General features: G+C 46.2%; 1 protein-coding gene across 2 annotated transcripts in view; it reads left to right on the plus strand.

Moving 5' to 3' along the window:
- LOC140420555 (barrier-to-autointegration factor-like) overlaps window positions 1-14,881 on the plus strand; it is a 71,919-nt gene extending 57,038 nt beyond the window's left edge. For both annotated transcript variants that reach the window (XM_072504559.1, XM_072504551.1), the window contains exon 4: window positions 14,519-14,881. In XM_072504559.1, the coding sequence (XP_072360660.1) occupies window positions 14,519-14,665 (147 nt within the window). In that variant the 3' untranslated portion in view covers window positions 14,666-14,881. The remainder of the gene's footprint in view (window positions 1-14,518) is intronic.
- Window positions 14,882-20,034: the final 5,153 nt, after the last annotated feature.

The raw sequence follows: 20,034 nt of genomic DNA on the forward strand, positions 1-20,034 counted from the left end.
GAATTTACCCTGCAGTTTGAGAGGGAGAAGCTAGAATCAGATGTAACGGTTTTACAATTGAATAAAGGCAACTACAAAGACATGAGGGGGGAGCTGGCCAGACTGGATTGGAAGGGAAGCCTAGAAGGGAAGACAGTGGAACAGCAATGGCAGGAGCTTTGGGGAGTTATTCAGGAGGCACAACAGAAATTCATCCCAAGGAGAAGGAAGCCTGCTAAGGGAAGAATGAGGCATCCATGGCTGACAAGAGAGGTCTGGGACAGCATAAAAGAAAACGCATACAAGGTGGTGAGGATTAGTGGGAAGCCAGAGGATTGAGAAGCCTTTAAAAGCAAGCAGAGAACTACTAAAAAAGCAATAAGGGGGGAGAAGATGAAATATGCGTGTAAGTTAGCTAGTAATATAAAAGAAGATAGCAAGGAGTTTTTTCAATATATAAAAGGTAGGGGAGAGGCAGGAATAGACATTGAACCACTGGAAAATGAGGCTGGAGAAGTAGTAATAAGAAACCAAGAAATGGCAGAGGAACTCAACAATTACTTTGCGTCAGTCTTCACAGTGGAAGACACCAGTGGGATACGAGAACTTCAGGGGAATCTGGGCAGAGGTGAGTGTAGTAGTCAATACTAAGGAGACTGTTCTGGGGAAAATGAAAGGTCTGAAGGTGGATAAATCACCTGGACTGCATGGACTACACCCCAGGATTCTAAAGGAGATAGCTGAGGAGATTGTGGAGGCTTGGTGGTGATCTTTCAGGAATCACTGGAGGCAGGGAGGGTCCCAGAAGACTGGAAAATGGCTAATGTAACACCCCTGTTTAAAAAGGGAGGGAAGTAGAAGACTCAGGCCAGTTAGCCTGACTTCGGTCATTGGTAAGATTTTAGAGTCCATTATTAAAGATGAGATTGCGGAGTACTTGGAAGTACATGATAAAATAGGACTAAGTCAGCACAGCTTCATCAAGGGGAGGTCATGTCTGACAAATCTGTTTGAATTCTTTGGGGCGGTAACAAGGAAGTTGGACAAAGGAGAACCAGTGGATGTGATCTATTCAGATTTCCAAAAGGCCTTTGACAAGGTGCCGTATAGGAGGTTGTTAAATAGGTTAAGAGTGCATGGTGTTAAGGGTAAGATACTGGCATGGATAGAGGATTGACAGACTGGCAGAAGGCAGAAAGCGGGAATACAGGGGTCTTTTTCAGGAGTGCAGCCGATGACTAGTGGTATGCTTCAGGGGTCGGTGTTGGGGCCACAGCCTTTCACAGCATACATTAATGATCTAGAAGAAGGAAGTGAGGGCACTGTTGCTAAGTTTGCAGATGATACAAAGATTTGCAGAGGGACAGGCAGTTTTGAGGAAGCAGGGGGGCTGCAGAAGGACTTGGACAAGTTAGGAGAGTGGGCAAAGTGGCAGATGGAATATACTATAGAAAAGTGAGTTTTATTTTTAGAATTTACAGTGCAGAAGGAGGCCATTCGGCCCACCGAGTCTGCACCGACCCTTGGAAAGAACACCCTACACCTATCCCAGTAACACAATCTAACCTTTTTGCACACTATGGGAATTTAACGTGGCCAATCTACCTAACCTGGAGGACTTCCGGTGGGGGCCATGGAAGAGTAGGTCGCACATTTGATAGCTCCCGCCTGTGATGGACTTTTGGACCTTTTTCTCCCGTTTTTTTCCTGGATTTTATTAGATAAATTGGTGAAGAGTGAGACAGTGAGGAGAAATCCCCCTCCATTGTATGGAGAATTGGGCCAAAAGTGGTCGTGTGAGAAGACAAAGTTCTACAAGGAAGACGCGAGTAGAGCTGGTAACGTGGGAAAGCATGGCGGAGAAGCAGGGCCGCGGGGAGACGGCACAGTGATCGACGGAGCAACTGGTGAAATTTTTTGAAGATTGCTTTGCCAAGCTTGAGAAGGGCACGCTGAACCCGATCAAGGCTTTGATTGATCAGGTAGTGCAGAATCAAGAAACCCACGGATGTGCAATCCAGGAGGTGGAGAAAAAGGTGTCCGAGCACGAGGAATACCTAACCATGCTGGAGACCAAGGTGGAGATGATGAATGACCGCCAGAAAAGAATGCAGGAGAAGCTGGAGGACCTGAGAATCGTCGGCCTCCCTGAAGGCAGTGAAAGATCGGATGCGAGGGTCTATGTGACGAACATGCTGGAGAAGTTGATGGGGGCTGAGGCGTTCCCTCGGCCCCTGGAAGTGGATAGAGCGCACAGAGCCTTCGCGAAGAAGCCCCGAGTGAACAAGCCACCGAGGGCGATGGTGGTACGTTTGCACCGATTCCTGGACAAGGAACACGTTCTGCGGAGGGCCAAGAAAGAACGGAGCAGCAGGTGGGAGAATTGTGAGCTGCGCATTTATCAAGACCTGGGCGCGGATTTGGCCAAGAGGCGAGCTGGGTTTAATGGGGCAAAAGCGGCCCTCTTTAAGAACTGGGTGAAGTTCGGGATATTGTACCCAGCCCGTCTGTGGGTCACATATGAGGAACGGCATTTTTACTTCGAAACACCAGACGATGTATTGACTTTCATCAAGGAGAAAAGACGGGATGTGAACTAAAGACACTGAATCCTTGGAGAGTATTGTAGTGGCGATTTGTTGACAATCATTCTTGTGCTGGTTTAATAAGTATTGTGATGTGCAATAAGGGGCTGTTTTGATGGCTAAAGTTAACTTTGTCTTACTGGCTTACTTGCTAGAGCTGTTGGGGAGACTTTAAACTAATGTGGCAGGGGGATGGGAACCGATGCAGGAAGTTGGAAGGTAGTAAAACAGGGACAGAAATAAAAGGCAGTAAGGGGGAAAGTGTAAGGCAGAGAAGCCATAGTCAAAAATCAAAAAGGGCGACAGTACAAGGTACAGTGACTGAGGGGAGCTCAGTGAATAGGACCAGGAATACTAAAAGAAATAAAACGGGATGGGGCACATTGCACAGGCTAAATTTAACGCGGTTGGTGGAACAGATGGAGGAAGATTTCAAGAGATGGGATATGGTAGCACTGTCAATGGCAGGGAGGGTGCAGGCGGTTAAGATGGTGGTCCTCCCGAGATTCCTCTTTGTGTTTCAGTGCCTCCCGGTGGTGATCACGAAGGCTTTTTTTAAAAGGATAGAAAAGAGCATCATGGGTTTTGTTTGGGCCGGGAAGACTCCGAGAGTGAGGAAGGGATTCTTACAGCGTAGTAGGGATAGGGGGGGGGCTGGCACTACCGAGCCTAAGTGAGTATTATTGGGCCGCTAATATTTCAATGGTGAGTAAGTGGATGGGAGAGGAGGAGGGAGCGGCGTGGAAGAGATTAGAGAGGGCGTCCTGTAGGGGGACCAGCCTGCAGGCTATGGTGACAGCCCCATTGCCGTTCTCACCGAGGAACTACACCACGAGCCCGGTGGTGGTAGCTACACTGAAGATTTGGGGACAGTGGAGACGACATAGGGGAAAGACCGGAGCATTGGGGGGGTCCCCGATAAGAAACAACCATAGGTTTGCCCCGGGGGGAATGGATGGGGGATATGGAATGTGGCAAAGAGCAGGAATAACGCAACTGAAAGATCTATTTGTGGACGGGAAGTTCGCAAGTCTGGGAGCGCTGACCGAGAAATATGGGTTGCCCCAAGGGAATGCATTCAGGTACATGCAATTGAGGGCTTTTGCGAGGCAACAGGTGAGGGAATTCCCGCAGCTCCCGACACAAGAGGTGCAGGACAGAGTCATCTCAAAGAAATGGGTGGGGGATGGTAAGGTGTCGGATATATATAGGGAAATGAGGGATGAAGGGGAGACTATGGTGGACGAACTAAAAGGGAAATGGGAAGAAGAGCTAGGGGAGGAGATCGAGGAGGGGCTGTGGGCAGATGCCCTAAACAGGGTAAACTCGTCGTCCTCGTGCGCCAGGCTAAGCCTGATTCAGTTTAAGGTATTACACAGGGCACATATGACTGGAACACGGCTCAGTAAATTTCTTGGGGTGGAGGATAGGTGTGCGAGGTGCTCGAGAAGCCCAGCGAATCATACCCATATGTTTTGGTCATGCCCGGCACTACAGGGGTTTTGGGTGGGGGTGACAAAGGCGCTTTCAAAAGTAGTAGGAGTCCGGGTCGAACCAAGCTGGGGGTTGGCTATATTTGGGGTTGCACAAGAGCCGGGAGTGCAGGAGGCGAGAGAGGCCGATGTTTTGGCCTTTGCGTCCCTAGTAGCCCGGCGCAGGATATTGCTAATGTGGAAAGATGCCAAGCCCCCGGGGGTGGAGACCTGGATAAATGATATGGCGGGGTTCATAAAGCTAGAGCGGATTAAGTTCGTCCTAAGGGGGTCGGCTCAAGGGTTCACCAGGCGGTGGCAACCGTTCGTCGAATATCTTGCGGAAAGATAGATGGGGGAAAAAAGAAGGCAGCAGCAGCAGCCCAGGACTTGGGGGGGGGGGGGGGGGGGAGGAGGGATGGGGGTGGGGGGGGGGGGTATAGCCTGTGACAAGGCAGTTGCCAATTAGGGCTAGTTTTCATTTTTGTTATTTAATATTTATTTATTTGTTGTTTTTTGTTTATAAAAAAAAGGTCATTATTATCTGTATTGTTATAATGTTGTGTAAAGGATGCACAATGTACTGTGTTGGTTGACCAAAAATTTTCAATAAAATATTTATTAAAAAAAAAAGAAATAAAACGGGAAGTGACATGCGATGCGGCAGGTTGTTACAGGAAGATGTGGGTTCGACGACAAGGAAAATTAGGAGAAAGGTTAAGAGGAAATATAACTTAGGAGAGGTTACTGATCGAGGTGTTAAGATTCAGAACAGAGGTAAAAAAGCCAACATAAGTGTACTTTACCTGAATGCTCGTAGTATTCGGAATAAGGTAAATGAGTTGATGGCGCAAATCATCGTGAATGACTATGATTTAGTGGCCATTACTGAAACATGGTTAAAGGATGGTCACGACTGGGAGTTAAATATCCGAGGGTATCAAACTTTTCGGAAGGACAGAGTGGATGGTAAGGGAGGTGGTGTAGATCTGTTATTTAAGGATGACATCCGGGCAACATCGGTGCTATGGAGGATAAGGTTGAATCCATTTGGGTGGAAATCAGGAATAGTAAGGCGAAAAAGTCACTGATAGGAGTAATCTATAGGCCACCAAATAGTAACATTATGGTGGGGCAGGCAATAAACAAAGAAATAACAGATGCATGTAGAAATGGTACAGCAGTTATCATGGGGGATTTTAATCTACATGTTGATTGGTTTAACCAGGTCGGTCAAGGCAGCCTTGAGGAGGAGTTTATAGAATGTATCCGCGATAGTTTCCTTGAACAGTATGTAATGGAACCTACGAGGGAACAAGCGGTCCTAGATCTGGTCCTGTGTAATGAGACAGGATTGATTCAGGATCTCATAGTTAGGGATCCTCTCGGAAGGAGCGATCACAATATGGTGGAATTTAAAATACAGATGGAGGGTGAGAAGGTAAAATCAAGCACTAGTGTTTTGTGCTTAAACAAAGGAGATTACAATGGGATGAGAGAAGAACTAGCTAAGGTAGACTGGGAGCAAAGACTTTATGGTGAAACAGTTGAGGAACAGTGGAGAACCTTCCAAGTGATTTTTCACAGTGCCCAGCAAAGGTTTATACCAACAAAAAGGAAGGACGGTAAAAAGAGGGAAAATCGACCGTGGATATCTAAGGAAATAAGGGAGAGTATCAAATTGAAGGAAAAAACATACAAAGTAGCAAAGATCAGTGGGAGACTAGAGGACTGGGAAATCTTTAGGGGGCAACAGAAAGCTACTAAAAAAGCTATAAAGAAGAGTAAGATAGATTATGAGAGTAAACTTGCTCAGAATATAAAAACAGATTGTAAAAGTTTCTACAAATATATAAAACAAAAAAGAGTGGCTAAGGTAAATATTGGTCCTTTAGAGGATGAGAAGGGAGATTTAATAATGGGAGATGAGGAAATGGCTGAGGAACTGAACAGGTTTTTTGGTCGGTCTTCACAGTGAAAGACACAAATAACATGCCAGTGAAATGAGGCTATGACAGGTGAGGACCTTGAGAGGATTGATATCACCAAGGAGGTAGTGATGGGCAAGCTAATGGGGCTAAAGGTAGACAAGTCTCCTGGCCCTGATGGATTGCATCCCAGAGTGCTAAAAGAGATGGCTAGGGAAATTGCAAATGCACTAGTGATAATTTACCAAAATTCACTAGACTCTGGGGTGGTCCCGGCGGATTGGAAATTAGCAAACGTGACACCACTGTTTAAAAAAGGAGGTAGGCAGAAAGTGGGTAATTATAGGCCAGTGAGCTTAACTTCGGTAGTAGGGAAGATGCTGGAATCTATCATCAAGGAAGAAATAGCGAGGCATCTGGATGGAAATTGTCCCATTGGACAGACGCAGCATGGGTTCATAAAGGGCAGGTCGTGCCTAACTAATTTAGTGGAATTTTTTGAGGACATTAACAGTGCGGTAGATAACGGGGAGCCAATGGATGTGGTATATCTGGATTTCCAGAAAGCCTTTGACAAGGTGCCACACAAAAGGTTGTTGCATAAGATAAAGATGCATGGCATTAAGGGGAAAGTAGGAGCATGGATAGAGGATTGGTTAATTAATAGAAGGCAAAGAGTGGGGATTAATGGGTGTTTCTCTGGTTGGCAATCAGTAGCTAGTGGTGTCCCTCAGGGATCAGTGTTGGGCCCACAACTGTTCACAATTTACATAGATGATTTGGAGTTGGGGACCAAGGGCAATGTGTCCAAGTTTGCAGACGACACTAAGATAAGTGGTAAAGCAAAAAGTGCAGAGGATACTGGAAGTCTGCAGAGGGATTTGGACAGGCTAAGTGAATGGGCTAGGGTCTGGCAGATGGAATACAATGTTGACAAATGTGAGGTTATCCATTTTGGTAAGAATAACGGCACAAGGGATTATTATTTAAATGATAAAAAATTAAAACATGCTGCTGTGCAGAGAGATCTGGGTGTGCTAGTGCATGAGTCGCAGAAAGTTGGTTTTCAGGTGCAACAGGTGATTAAGAAGGCAAATGGAATTTTGTCCTTCATTGCTAGAGGAATGGAGTTTAAGACTAGGGAGGTTATGCTGCAATTGTATAAGGTGTTAGTGAGGCCACACCTGGAGTATTGTGTTCAGTTTTGGTCTCCTTACCTGAGAAAGGACGTACTGGCACTGGAGGGTGTGCAGAGGAGATTCACTAGGTTAATCCCAGAGCTGAAGGGGTTGGATTACGAGGAGAGGTTGAGTAGACTGGGACTGTACTCGTTGGAATTTAGAAGGATGAGGGGGGATCTTATAGAAACATATAAGATTATGAAGGGAATAGATAGGATAGATGCGGGCAGGTTGTTTCCACTGGCGGGTGAAAGCAGAACTAGGGGGCATAGCCTCAAAATAAGGGGAAGTAGATTTAGGACTGAGTTTAGGAGGAACTTCTTCACCCAAAGGGTTGTGAATCTATGGAATTCCTTGCCCAGTGAAGCAGTAGAGGCTCCTTCATTAAATGTTTTTAAGATAAAGATAGATAGTTTTTTGAAGAATAAAGGGATTAAGGGTTATGGTGTTCTGGCCGGAAAGTGGAGCTGAGTCCACAAAAGATCAGCCATGATCTCATTGAATGGCAGAGCAGGCTCGAGGGGCCAGATGGCCTACTCCTGCTCCTAGTTCTTATGTTCTTATGTACTGGGAGTTGGTTGGAGGGGGGGTGGTTTCTGTGTTTTTTTCTGTTGTTGTTTTTCCACAGTTTTTTCTGATGTTTGTTTACTGGGGAATGTGACACTTTGAATATATTTGTCCAAGTGGGGGGAGAGAACAATGGGGAGACGGACTGTTTGGTGCCATGGCTGGGAGCTATCAAGTCAGCTTGATCAGCTGACTCACCGAAGCACAGTGGGGGGTGAGCAGGTGTTAAGCTGGAGCTTGATATGGGGGGTTGGGTTTCGGGTGCTGTTACCCGGGGGCGGGGAGCTGCTTTGCTGACGGGAGGAATTGTTACTAGGGGACAAATGGGAGGTCGGGGACGGCGAATGCCTGAGGGGGTGCTCGAGGAGGCCGGTGGTGCGAGTTGGAGGCTGGCCTAAAAAGGGTGATGGCTAGTTGGCTCACGTGTTTGCGCATTTGAGGGGGTTGAAGGCGGACGTGGAAATGTTAAAAGAGACACACCTAAACCAGACTAGATTGAGAAAGGGGTGGGTTGGCCAAGTATTCCACTCGGGGCTGGACTCAAAGACCAGGGGGATAGCGATCTTGATCAGCAAACGTGTGGCATTCGAGGCAGGGAGAATCGTGTCAGTCAAGGGGGAGTAGATACATAATGGTGAGTGGGAAGCTGGAGGGGGTGCGGGTGGTACTCGTGAACGTATATGCTCCGAATTGGGACGATGTGGAATTTATGAGGCGGGTGTTAGGTAACATCCCAGACTAAGAGTCACATAACCTGATTATGGGAGGAGATTTTAACACAGTCATTGATCCGGAATTGGACCGGTCAAAATCCAGGACAGGGAGGGTGCCAGCCACGGCAAAGGAATTGAAGGGGTTTATGGAACAGATGGTGGGGGAGTAGACCCATGGAGGTTTGCATGGCCAAGGGCGAAGAAGTTTCCTTTTTTCTCCCATGTCCACAAGGTATACTCTCACATCGACTTTTTTGTTCTGAGCAGGGCTCTAATACCGGGGGTGGTCTCTAATACCAGGGGTGGTGGATACTGAATACTCGGCAATCGCAGTGTCAGATCATGCCCCACATTGGGTGGATCTACGGGTTAGTTTGGAGAGAGGACAACGCCCGCTATAGAGGCTGGATGTCGGGTTGTTAGCGGACAAAGCGATCTGTGGGCGGGTGAACAAGTCCATTCAAAACTACCTGGAAACAAATGACATGGGGGAGGTCTCTGCAGCAACTGTTTGGGAAGCTCTGAAGGCAGTGGTCAGAGGGGAATTAATCTCGATACGGGCCCACAGAGAAAAGGTGGAACGGGCTGAGAGAGATAGGTTAGTTGAGGAGATACTCCATGTGGACAGGAAATGCTCGGAGGCCCCGGACACGGTGCTACTGAGGGAGCGGCGGAGGTTACAGGTGGAATTTGGGCTGTTGATTGCAGGGAAAGCGGTGGAACAGCTGAGAAAGGCAAGGGGGACGATTTATGAGAATGGGGAAAAGGCAAGCAGAATGTTAGCGCACCAGCTCAGAAAAAGGGAGGCGGCCAGGGAGATGGGGAGAGTAAAGAGTAGAGGTGGGATTACGGTGCTGGACCCAGTGGGGGTGAATGAGGTGTTTCGGGACTTTTACAGCAAATTATATGAGTCGGAACCCCCCCGGCTGGGGTGAAAGGGATGAGGCAGTTTTGGGGTCAGTTGAGGTTCCTGAGGGTGGATGAGGATCTGGTGGCAGGGTTGGGAGCCCCAGTTGAAATTGAGGAAATAATCAAGGAGCTGGAGGTCATGCAGTCGGGCAAAGCTCCGGGGCCGGACGGCGACCCGGTGGAATTCTACAAGATGTTTTCAGAGCTATTGAGCCCACTGCTGGTGAGGACATTTGATGAAGCAAGATAGAAGGGAGTCCTCCCCCCAACAATGTCGCAGGCCTTGATTTCATTGACACTGAAACGGGAGAAGGATCCGGAGCAATGCGGGTCATACAGAACAATTTCTCTACTGAATGTGGACGCCAAACTGGCCGCAGGTACTGGCCACAAGGATAGGGGACTGTGTTCCGGGGGTGATAAGGGAAGACTAAACAGGATTTGTAAAGGGCAGGCAACTTACAGCCAATATTCAAAGGCTTTTAAATGTTATTATGATGCCCTCAGAAGGAGGGGAGGTGGAGGTGGTGGTAGCGATGGATGCGGCGAAGGCTTTTGATCGGGTGGAGTGGGATTCCCTGTGGGAGGCGCTGGGAAGGTTTGGGTTTGGTGAGGGCTTCATTGACGGGGACCCAATCAGGCACCAGTAGCGAGTGTGCGTACGAACCGGCTGAGGTTGGGGTATTTTAAACTACACCGAGGGACGAGGCAAGGGTACCCCCTCTTCCCGCCACTGTTTGCTCTGGCCATAGAGCTATTGGCCATGTCGTTAAGAGCCTCTAGGAACTGAAAAGGGCTGGTTCGGGGGGGGGGGGGGGGGGGGGGGCGTGCCCGGGTCTCGCTTTACGCAGATGACCTGCTCTTGTATATTTCAGACCCGTTGGAGGGGATGGGGAAGGTTATGCGGATCCTCGGAGAATTTGGTCATTTTTCGGGGTATAAATTGAACATGGGGAAAAGCGAGATGTTCGCGATCCAGGCAAGATAGCAGGAGAAGAGACTGGAAGAGCTGCCGTTTAGAATGGTAGGAAGGAGCTTTCGATATCTGGGAATCCAGGTGGCCCGGGAACGGGAGGCACTGCACTAGTTAAACCTATCCCGGCTTGTAGAACAAAAGAAAGGGGACTTTAAGAGATGCGACATGCTCCCGCTGTCACTGGCGGAGAGGGTACAGATTGTGAAAATGACGGTCCTCTCCAGATTTCTGTTTGTCTTTCAGTGCCTCCCCATCTTCAACCCAAAGGCCTTTTTCAAGTGGGTGATTAAGGTTATTTCAGGCTTTATGTGGGCGGGTAAAACCCCGCGAGTGAAGAAAGTGTGACTCGAGCGCAGTTGGGGGGAGGGTGGGTTGGCGCTGCCGAACGTCTGCAATTACTACTGGGTGGCTAATATAGCCATAATTAGGAAGTGGGTAGTGGGGGAGGGGTCAGTGTGGGAGTGGATGGAGGCGGCGTCATGTAAAGACACAAGTTTGGGAGCACTGATAACGGCACCTCTTCTGTTATCGCCGGCTCGATGCTCGATAAGTCCGGGGGTGGTGGCGGCTCTGAGAATCTGGGGGTAGTGGAGGAGATATAAGAGAGTGGAGGGAGCATCGGTTTGGATGTTGATTTATAATGATCATCGGTTTGTACCGGGTAGACTGGATGGTGGGTTCCGGAGATGGCAAAGGTCAGGAATTAGGAGGATGGGGAATCTATTTATAGATGGGAGCTTCCCCAGCTTGAAAGCCTTGGAGGACAAGTTTGAATTGCCAGCAAGGAATGGGTTTAGGTATCTGCAGGTGCGAGACTTCTTGAGAAGGCAGGTTCCGGCTTTCCCGCTGCTGCCGCCACAAGGGATACAGGACAGAGTCGTCTCCAGTACCTGGGTGGGAGAGTGGAAGGTAGCAGATATTTACCAGGAACTTTTGGAATCGGAGGAAACTCCGGTGGAGGAGCTTAAGGGCAAGTGGGAAGACGAGCTAGGAGGAGAGATAGAGGCGGGTCTGTGGGCGGATGCCCTAAGCAGGGTTAATACATCCTCATCATGTGCCAGGCTTAGCCTGATACAATTCAAGGTAGTCCACCGGGCACACATGACGGTGGCCTGGATGAGCAAGTATTTTTTGTGTAGAGGTCAGGTGTGCGAGGTGCGCGGGAAGCCCAGCAAATCATGTCCACATGTTTTGGGCATGTCCGAAGCTTAGAGGGTTTTGGCAGGGTTTCGCTGAGGCAATGTCCACAGTACTCAAAACACCGGTGGTGCCGAGTCCGGAGCTGTCGATCTTTGGAATGTTGGAAGAGCCGGGAGTTCAGGGGGCGAAAGAGGGCGTCGTCTTGGCCTTTGCCTCCCTGGTAGCCTGGAGACGGGTCTTATTAATGTGGAGAGACTCGAAGCCACCGAGTATAGAGACCTGGGTTAGTGACATGGCTGGATTTCTCAGTCTCGAGAAAATAAAGTTCTCCTTAAGAGGATCAATGGTTGGGTTCACCCGGAGGTGGCAGTCGTTCGTCGACTTTCTCGGGGAAAATTAAAATGTCAGCAGAAGCAGAATTCCAAAGTGGGGCCGGATTGTTGTTTTATGGTTGGGGTGTGTGAAGATCGTGATGGGGGTGGAAATTTTTATTGTACCATGTTTATGTCGCTGTTATTATTATTATAAAAACTTCCAAATACCCTAATAAAAATATGTTTTTAAAAAAATCTACCTAACCTGCACATCTTTGGACTGTGGGAGGAAACCGGAGCACCCGGAGGAAACCCACACAGACACTATTTTCTAAATGGGAAAAGGCTTAGGAAATCAGAAACACAAAGGGACTTAGGAGTCCTATTTCAAAATTCTCATAAGGTTAATGTGCCGATTCAGTTGGTAGTTAGGAAGGCAAATGCATTGTTGGCATTAATATTGAGAGGGCTAGAATACAAGAGCAGGGATGTACTGTTTTGAGGCTGTACAAGGCTCTGGTCAGACCCCATTTGGAGTATTGTGAGCAGTTTTGGGCCCCGTATCAAAGGAAGGATGTGCTGGCCTTGGAAAGGATCCAGAGGAGGCTCACAAGAATGATCACTGGAATGAAGAGCTCATCATATGAGGAGTGGTTATGGACTCTGGGTCTGTACACGTTGGAGTTTAGAAGGATGAGGGAGTCTTATTGAAACTTACAGGATACTGAGAAGCCTAGATAGCGTGGACATGGAGAGGATGTATCCACTAGTAGGAAAAACTAGAACCCGAGGTCACAGCCTCAGACTGAAGGGACTATTCTTTAAAACTGAGACGAGGAGGAATTTCTTCACCAGAGGGTAGTGAATCTGTGGAACTCATTGCCGCAGAAGGCTGTGGAGGCAAGTCACTTTAAGACAGAGATATACAGGTCCTTGATTAAAAAGGGGATCAGGGGTTATGGGGAAAATGAGGATGAGAAACATGCAAGTCATGATTGAGTGGCGGAGCAGACTTGATGGGCCGAATGGTCTAATTCTGCTCCTCTGACTTATGGTCTTATAATTCCCTGTAAGGAGTCTATTCCGTACTCCCAGTTTCTTTGTCTCCATTGCATCTTTCTGACAATACCACCTTCAACTCCAAAGCCTCAGAAATGCCCTCCTTTTTCCTTAATAGAGAATTTCCTTCCACCCTGGTTGGTAGGATCGTTATCAATGTCCCATTTCCTGCACTTCTGCCCTCTCCTCTTTCCACCCTCCGAGAACTACAGTATGGTTCCCCTTGTCCTCACTTTCCAACCCACATTAAACAAATCATTCTCTACCATTTTTGTCACCACCTACCTGGTGCCACCATGAATTACACCTTCCCCTCCCCTTTCAGCATTTGGAAGGGACCCTTCCTTTCACTTGACCCACAGTTCCATCACACACAAAACCTGAACCTCTTCCAATGCAAGCAAAAGAGAAGGAACACTTGCCCGTTTCACCACCTTCTTTCCCATAATGTGGAGTCCCAAACACTCCTTCCAGGTGCAACAATGATTTGCTTGTACTTCTTTCAATTTAGTCTCCTATATTTACTTGTAAAAATGTCGTTTCTACACTGGAGAGAGCAAATGCTGATTGGACGTTCATTTTGCTGAACATTTTCTGCAGTCCGCTAGAATGACCCTGAGCTCCATTTCAATTCTCCGTCCCACTCTGACCATTCTCTTCTCCACTTCCTACAATGTTCCAATAGCAACAACTTGTAACTATATAGCATTTATAATACAGTAGAATGTCTCTCACTCCACCCCTATACTGCCTCCCAACTAATATTTGGGCCATTAACTGTTTCTTTTTCACTGATATTGTCTGGAGTGCCGCGTATTTCTAGAATCCGCAGTATTTTGCCTTTGTTAAGGAGCAGTAGGATCTGGGGTACAGATTTGCAAGCAGCAATGTAGATTAATAAGATATAAAAGAAAGCAAAGGCATTCATTTCTCTAAGGATAGAATTGAAAAGCAGAGAAGGTGTGTTAAACTTGTATAAAATGTTGGTTAGACTACACTTGGAGTACTGTGATTAGTTCTGGACTCCACATTATACAAAGATTTAGGGAAACTGGTGAAGGTACAAAAAACTATTTACCAGAATGATACCAAAACTAAGAAGTTACTACTATTAGGAAAGATTGAACAGGCTGGGCTCTTTTCTCTAGAAAAGCAAAGACAGATAAAAATCCTTAAGATTATGAAAGAGTTTGATAGGTTAAAGAGTGAAAATGGTTTTACTTGCAGGCAAGAGCAGAATGGGGATAAGAAATATAAGTTAGTCACCAACAGATTGAATAAGGATTTTTGGGGAAACCCCTTTACCCATAGTGGTTAAAATGGAACTTGCGACTACAAGGGGTAGTAGAGTGAAGAGAATAGATGCACTATAGAAGAGCTAAAGAAGTGCATAAGGAAGCAGTAATAAAATAATATGTTTATGAGGTTATATGAAGAAGGGTGGAAGGTGGCTTGTGGGTGCAAGCACCACCATATGCCTGTTGGGCTAAATAACTCATTTCTGTGCAGTATGTACATAAAACATTTATGTACAGAGATATTCATGGTTACAATTGTTACTGCAACTTGCTATGACAGTATCATGCATATTGGTTTTTGTCTGTACCTTTCATACACAGACATTAAACTCCCCATAAATTTAACCGTAATGCACTTATTGTAAGAAATTTACTATTTTTCTTTTCTCTTTTTCAGGCATATGTAGTGTTAGGCCAGTTCCTTGTTTTGAGAAAGGATGACGAATTGTTTAAAGATTGGTTGAAAGACATCTGTGGAGCCAACAGCAAACAAGCTGGACAGTGCACCACTTGTTTACAAGAATGGTGCAATGCCTTCCTGTAGTTAATATTTTTGTCCAAAGCATGTATCGATCTAGGTTAAAGAAATGTGTTGCAGACTAACACCAATTTTCCCATGCTTGCCAAAGCATGTCTAAAGCTTATCTTAAGCATATTTCACAACTTACGATCCAGTTTAAATAATTGTTTTGTAGACAAATCAATTCTACATGCAATATCAGTCCTCTGATACAAGCTTCAATAAATGCTTATGGCCAAACTTGTCTGTGTGCCCTTGCTCTTATAAAGAAAATAAGGAAAAAAAGCTCAGCATAAATTGACCATAAAACTAGTAATCTAAAAAAAGGTTAAGGGAATAGTGAGATACTATAAATGAAAATAACCTGTTTTTCAATGAGGAACATTGACTTTTAACCATCATTGTGTATATTTTTAAAATAAATTTAAAGTGTCCAATTATTTTGTTTCCCAATTAAGCGGTAATTTAGCGTGGCCAATCCACCTAACCTGCACATCTTTGGGTTGTGGGGGTGAAACCCACGCAAACACGGGGAGAATGTGCAAACCCCACATGGACAGTGACCCAGGGCCTGGATTGTCCTCAGGGCCGTGAGGCAGCAATACTCACCACTGTGCCACCCGTCATCATTATGTATTTTAAATAGTTAGGGCAGAATCCATCCTTCACAAAAGGAAAGTATACAGTTTAAAATCTTTAGAATTTCACCCCAGCTTTACATCTAACATCAAAGTTTCACAAATCAAAGTTTAAAAAAATGAGTATACTGAGCAAAAAACGTTGGAGGAATTTGGGAGGGTCAGAGAATTAAGTTTGCCTGAAGAAGTATTTTTTTAAATAAATTTAGAGTACCCAATTAATTTTTTCCAATTAAGGGGCACTTTAGTGTGGCCAATCCACCTACCCTGCATATCTTTGGGTTGTGGGGGCGAAACCCACGGAACACGGGGAGAATGTGCAAACTCCACACGCACAGTGACCCATAGCCGGGATCGAACCTGGGACTTTGGCGCCGTGAGGCAGCAGTGCTATCCACTGCGCCACCGTGCTGCTCTTTGCCTGAAGATGTATGCATCATACTCACAAATTCTATGTTCTCTACTCTTGTTTCTGACATAGCACATTAGCATATGTTCATCTTTACTGATTAAAAAGATATTTCCTGCAATAATTACATTACTCCAGGAGTGTCAGTTCTGGAGGGTGTGGCCTCCACACAAAGACTATTGCTTTTAGATGGGGGACCCGGGAGAGCTTTCAGTACAGAATAATAGGTACCCATTATATTTAGCAGCTGCCGCTACTGCAGAGCATCTGTACGGTTGAGAGCTTTGTGGACTGTACTTTTACAGGTGTGGTCACCCACAGCTTAAGAATATGTATAGAGGGGAGGGAATGAGTGACTGTCATAGACAGTTAAGAAGGACCAGGCAGGTAGTGCAAGTGTCTGCACAGTGCATATCAGTCTCCAACCAGGATTCAATTCTAAATACTAATTGAAGTAATTTTTAAGGTGGAGAATGCAGCCTGAGACAAGTCAATGCCATCATGGCTGGCTCTGCTGAACGGGCGGGGTTGGGGGTGGCACGAAAACGACAGGAACAGCAATAGTGATAGGAGAACAGACAGACATTTATGTGGATAAAGGCATGAATCCAGGGAATGGCGTGTTGCCTCCTGGTATCAGGGTCAAACATGTCACTGAATGGCTGCAGAGCACCTTGAGGAGGGAGGATGAATAAAAAGCAGAAGTAGTTCACATCAGTACCAACATAGATAGAAAAGGGTAATATGGTCCTGCAGTCAGAATTCAGAGAGCTAGGTCGGAAATTAGTAAGCAAGACCTCAAAAGTAATAATCTCCGGATTTCTCCTGACACCACGTGCAAATATAGAAATAGGATGGAGCAGATGAATATATAATTGGAGAGATGATGAAGGAAGGCTTTAGATTTTTGGGACATTGAGATCAGTCCTGGGGGAGATGACCTGTACAGGCCATGTGGGTTTTACTTAAGCAGAGTTGGGACCTGTTTCCTTGGGCGATTTGCTATTGGAAACTAACTTGGCAAGGGTATGGAAACCAGGAGGTAATACTAGGAAGGGATACCAAGGTGTTAAAGAATATTGGGAGAGACAGATCGTACTTGAGTAAAAAATAGTAAGGTATTAGGTAGATTCGGCATACGAGGGAATCAAATAGTTTAAATTAGGGTTACAGTAGATGTTTGTGAATGCACAGAATGTGTTAAATAAGATTGGTGAGCTACAGATAGTCACACGGAAATAAGATGTAATAACAGAGACCTGACTCAAAGAAAGGCAGGATTGGTATTAAGTATTCTTGGATGAGGGGGCAGGCAAATGATACAGGCGTGGGAATAGCAGCTTTTCTACGGGCTACAATGCCATTCATTTTTTAATCCATCTTTTATCCTGTTTGTCCGGCACATGCTTGCCTAATCCGAAAACTGATACTTGGTAGCATGTCCCTGGAAGACCTTTTGATAAGTATTGGAGAGAAAATGTCAAAAACCGCAAAGAAGCCTGGTGATAAAAGGGTGCATTCAGATTCAGCATGGGTGGAGCCACCTTTTCAATATGGCGACTTGAACCTCGAGCAGTCTCTTGACCTGGCACTCGCAAACATTATCCGAATAATAGATCAGAGACTTGGAAAATTTGAGTGCTCTTGAGGCCGAGCAATAGAATACTAATAAGGGGCCTGATGAAACAGAGGAAAGAATCCTGAACGTCGAGAATGTTGCTTTTTCAGCTGAAGCTCATAGCCAATCCTTGGAAAACCAGCTATGTGGCATGTCAGAAAACCTGGAAGATTTGGAGAATCGAGGACAGAAAAAGAACATCCAGATCGTCAGTCTGTCAGAAGGAATGGAGGGTGAGGCTCTTGTTAGGTTCTTTGAGAACTGACTGCCACGTTTTCTTAAGCTAGATGTGAAGGCTGGGCATTTCAAATTAGAAAGGGCAAACCATCTTGTCTTCGAGGCTGAGGGACAATCAACACCCTAGACCTATAACCATTCACTTCCACAATTTTGAAGATCGCCAGAGGATCCTGGAGACGCTGAAGTGTGGTGGGACCTGGCTCCATGAGGGGATGAGGATTTCTTTTTACCAGAACTTTTCGGCGGTGATGCAACTAAGGTGTCAAGGCTTCAACGAAATTCGAAGGCAACTTGAAGCAGCTGGAATGAATAATGTCATGCATTATCCAGCGACCCTGAAAATGTTATCCGGTGAGTCCTTTAAGTCTTTCAATTATCCAGGAGAGGCACAGTGGTTAGCACTGCTGCCTCACGGCGCCGAGGACCCAAGTTTGATCCCGCCCCGGGTCACTGTCCTTGTGTAGTCTGCACATTCAACCCAAAAAGATGTGCTGGGTAGGTTAACTGACCACACTAAATTGCCCCTTAATTGGGAAAAAAGGAATTGGGTACTCTAATTTTGAAAAAAAAGTCGTTCAATGATCTGACTAGTACCTTGGACTTCATTAAATCCATAGCAGACAAGGTAATCTGCAGCCCGGAAAAAGTGAAATCCAGATTTTCTCCCTGTCTCGTTTGCCTGATTTCATTATCATATGCCCTGCTTAATGGGACGTGTTAATATCTGAGCACTGTAATGAATGACCGTTTCTTGTCTTTACGTGTTCTAGAGACTTTTATTATTTGTGAACCACGTACTAATTATCCATTGTCTTTTCATATTATATCTTCTCCTTAATCATGTCAGAACCAAGTGGCGCTGTTGCTGAGAGGTAACAGGAGGGTGCAAGTTTTTATGGGTGGGTTCAAAATGCTGGTGGGCATTTGGCTCCTATTGCCTTGTTGGATTTTCTCCTCTCCTTGTTGAAGCGGTTGTTTCCTGATGGTAGTGACAGTATGGCCATAGGGTTAGCCCAGCAGTCCTCTTTTTTGTTGAGGAATGTCCCCTTAGAACAATTGTAGTTGCGATTCTTCTGCATTTTTGTTATGCTGATGTTTCTATGTTGTTGACTATATCCTGTGTTGGTACAGATAGGTCTTTTATCCGAGAGAAAAACATGTTATGAGTATTCTGGTGTCTGATATTCCTTCAGATGGGGAGGGGTGTTATGGGCACACACCCAAATGTGACATGTAGAAGGCGGTCACACGCAAGGTAGCTCCTGCTAGAGTCCTTGGTTTTTGGTCTTTTTCACCTGGTTCCCGGGGGTAATTGGTGGACAGGTTTATCCCAGTTGAGAGCCATTTGTAAGAGGATGTCAAAAAACGCAAGAAAGAATATTGGGAAGAACATGTGCAAATATATAAATGCCTCAATAAAATAGTTTAAAAAAAAGAATATTGGGAGGAAAGAAGTGAGAAATAGCCCTCATGAGGAGCTGAACAAAGTGTAGAGTCCAGTTGGATCGAAGATGGTGGATGATGAGTTGTAGGATAAAGTAGACGTGGAGCAAATGTTTCCTCTTGTGGAACATTCTAGAACGAGAGGTAGCAAATTTGAAAGGGTTGAGGAAAAACTACTTCTCCCAAAAGGTTGTGAATCTGGAACTCGCTACCCAAGAGTGCGATGGATGCTGGGACAGTTAGTGAATTTAAGGAGGAGTTAGATTTTTAATTGGTAATGGGTTGAAGGGTAGTGAAGAACGGGCAGGACAGTGGAGTTGAGGCCAGGTTGAGATCAGCCATGATTGAATGGCGGAGCAGACCCGATGAGCCAAATGGTCTAATTCTGCTGCTATATCTGATGAACTTACATTTGGTGGTTTGGGTTTTGGTTTCTTTCTTTTGTTGTTTATTTACGTGAATTGGGCACTGGGGAGGGGGGGGGGGGGGGGGGGGGCGGCACCTTGCTAGCAGGCTGAGGTTGGCTAGTGAACAGGAGTGAGGTGGGGTGAGGGGCTGCGACTTGCTGGACCCTTTTAACCAGGTTTCGATGAGCCTAAAACATGTGAATGGTTTGGAGGGGGGGGGGGGGGGAATGGAGGAGAGATGTTGGTTTGAGAGGAAGTTGCTGGGGGATTTCTGGGATCGTGAAGGAGGGGTAGATTGCTGACAGTGACTGGGGGCTATTCGTTGTCCCATTCGCTGGGCGCCATCGTGTGTGAGCTCTGCTTTCAGGAATATGGGAGATGGAGGGGATACTCCCTCCCGGGGGAAATGGCTGACTTAATAATAATCTTTATTGTCACAAGTAGGCTTACGTTAATACTGCAATGAAACCCAGGCAGACACGGAGAACGTGCAGACTCCGCACAGACAGTGATCCAAGCCGGAAATCGAACATGGGACCCTGGTGCTGTGAAGCAACAGTGCTAACCACTGTGCTAACATGCTGACTTGAGGGGGGAGGTGGATGAAAGACCCCCAATTCGATTGGTTATGTGAAATG

Source organism: Scyliorhinus torazame, chromosome 1 (genome assembly GCF_047496885.1).
Source record: "Scyliorhinus torazame isolate Kashiwa2021f chromosome 1, sScyTor2.1, whole genome shotgun sequence".
Classification (NCBI taxonomy): Eukaryota; Metazoa; Chordata; class Chondrichthyes; order Carcharhiniformes; family Scyliorhinidae; genus Scyliorhinus; species Scyliorhinus torazame.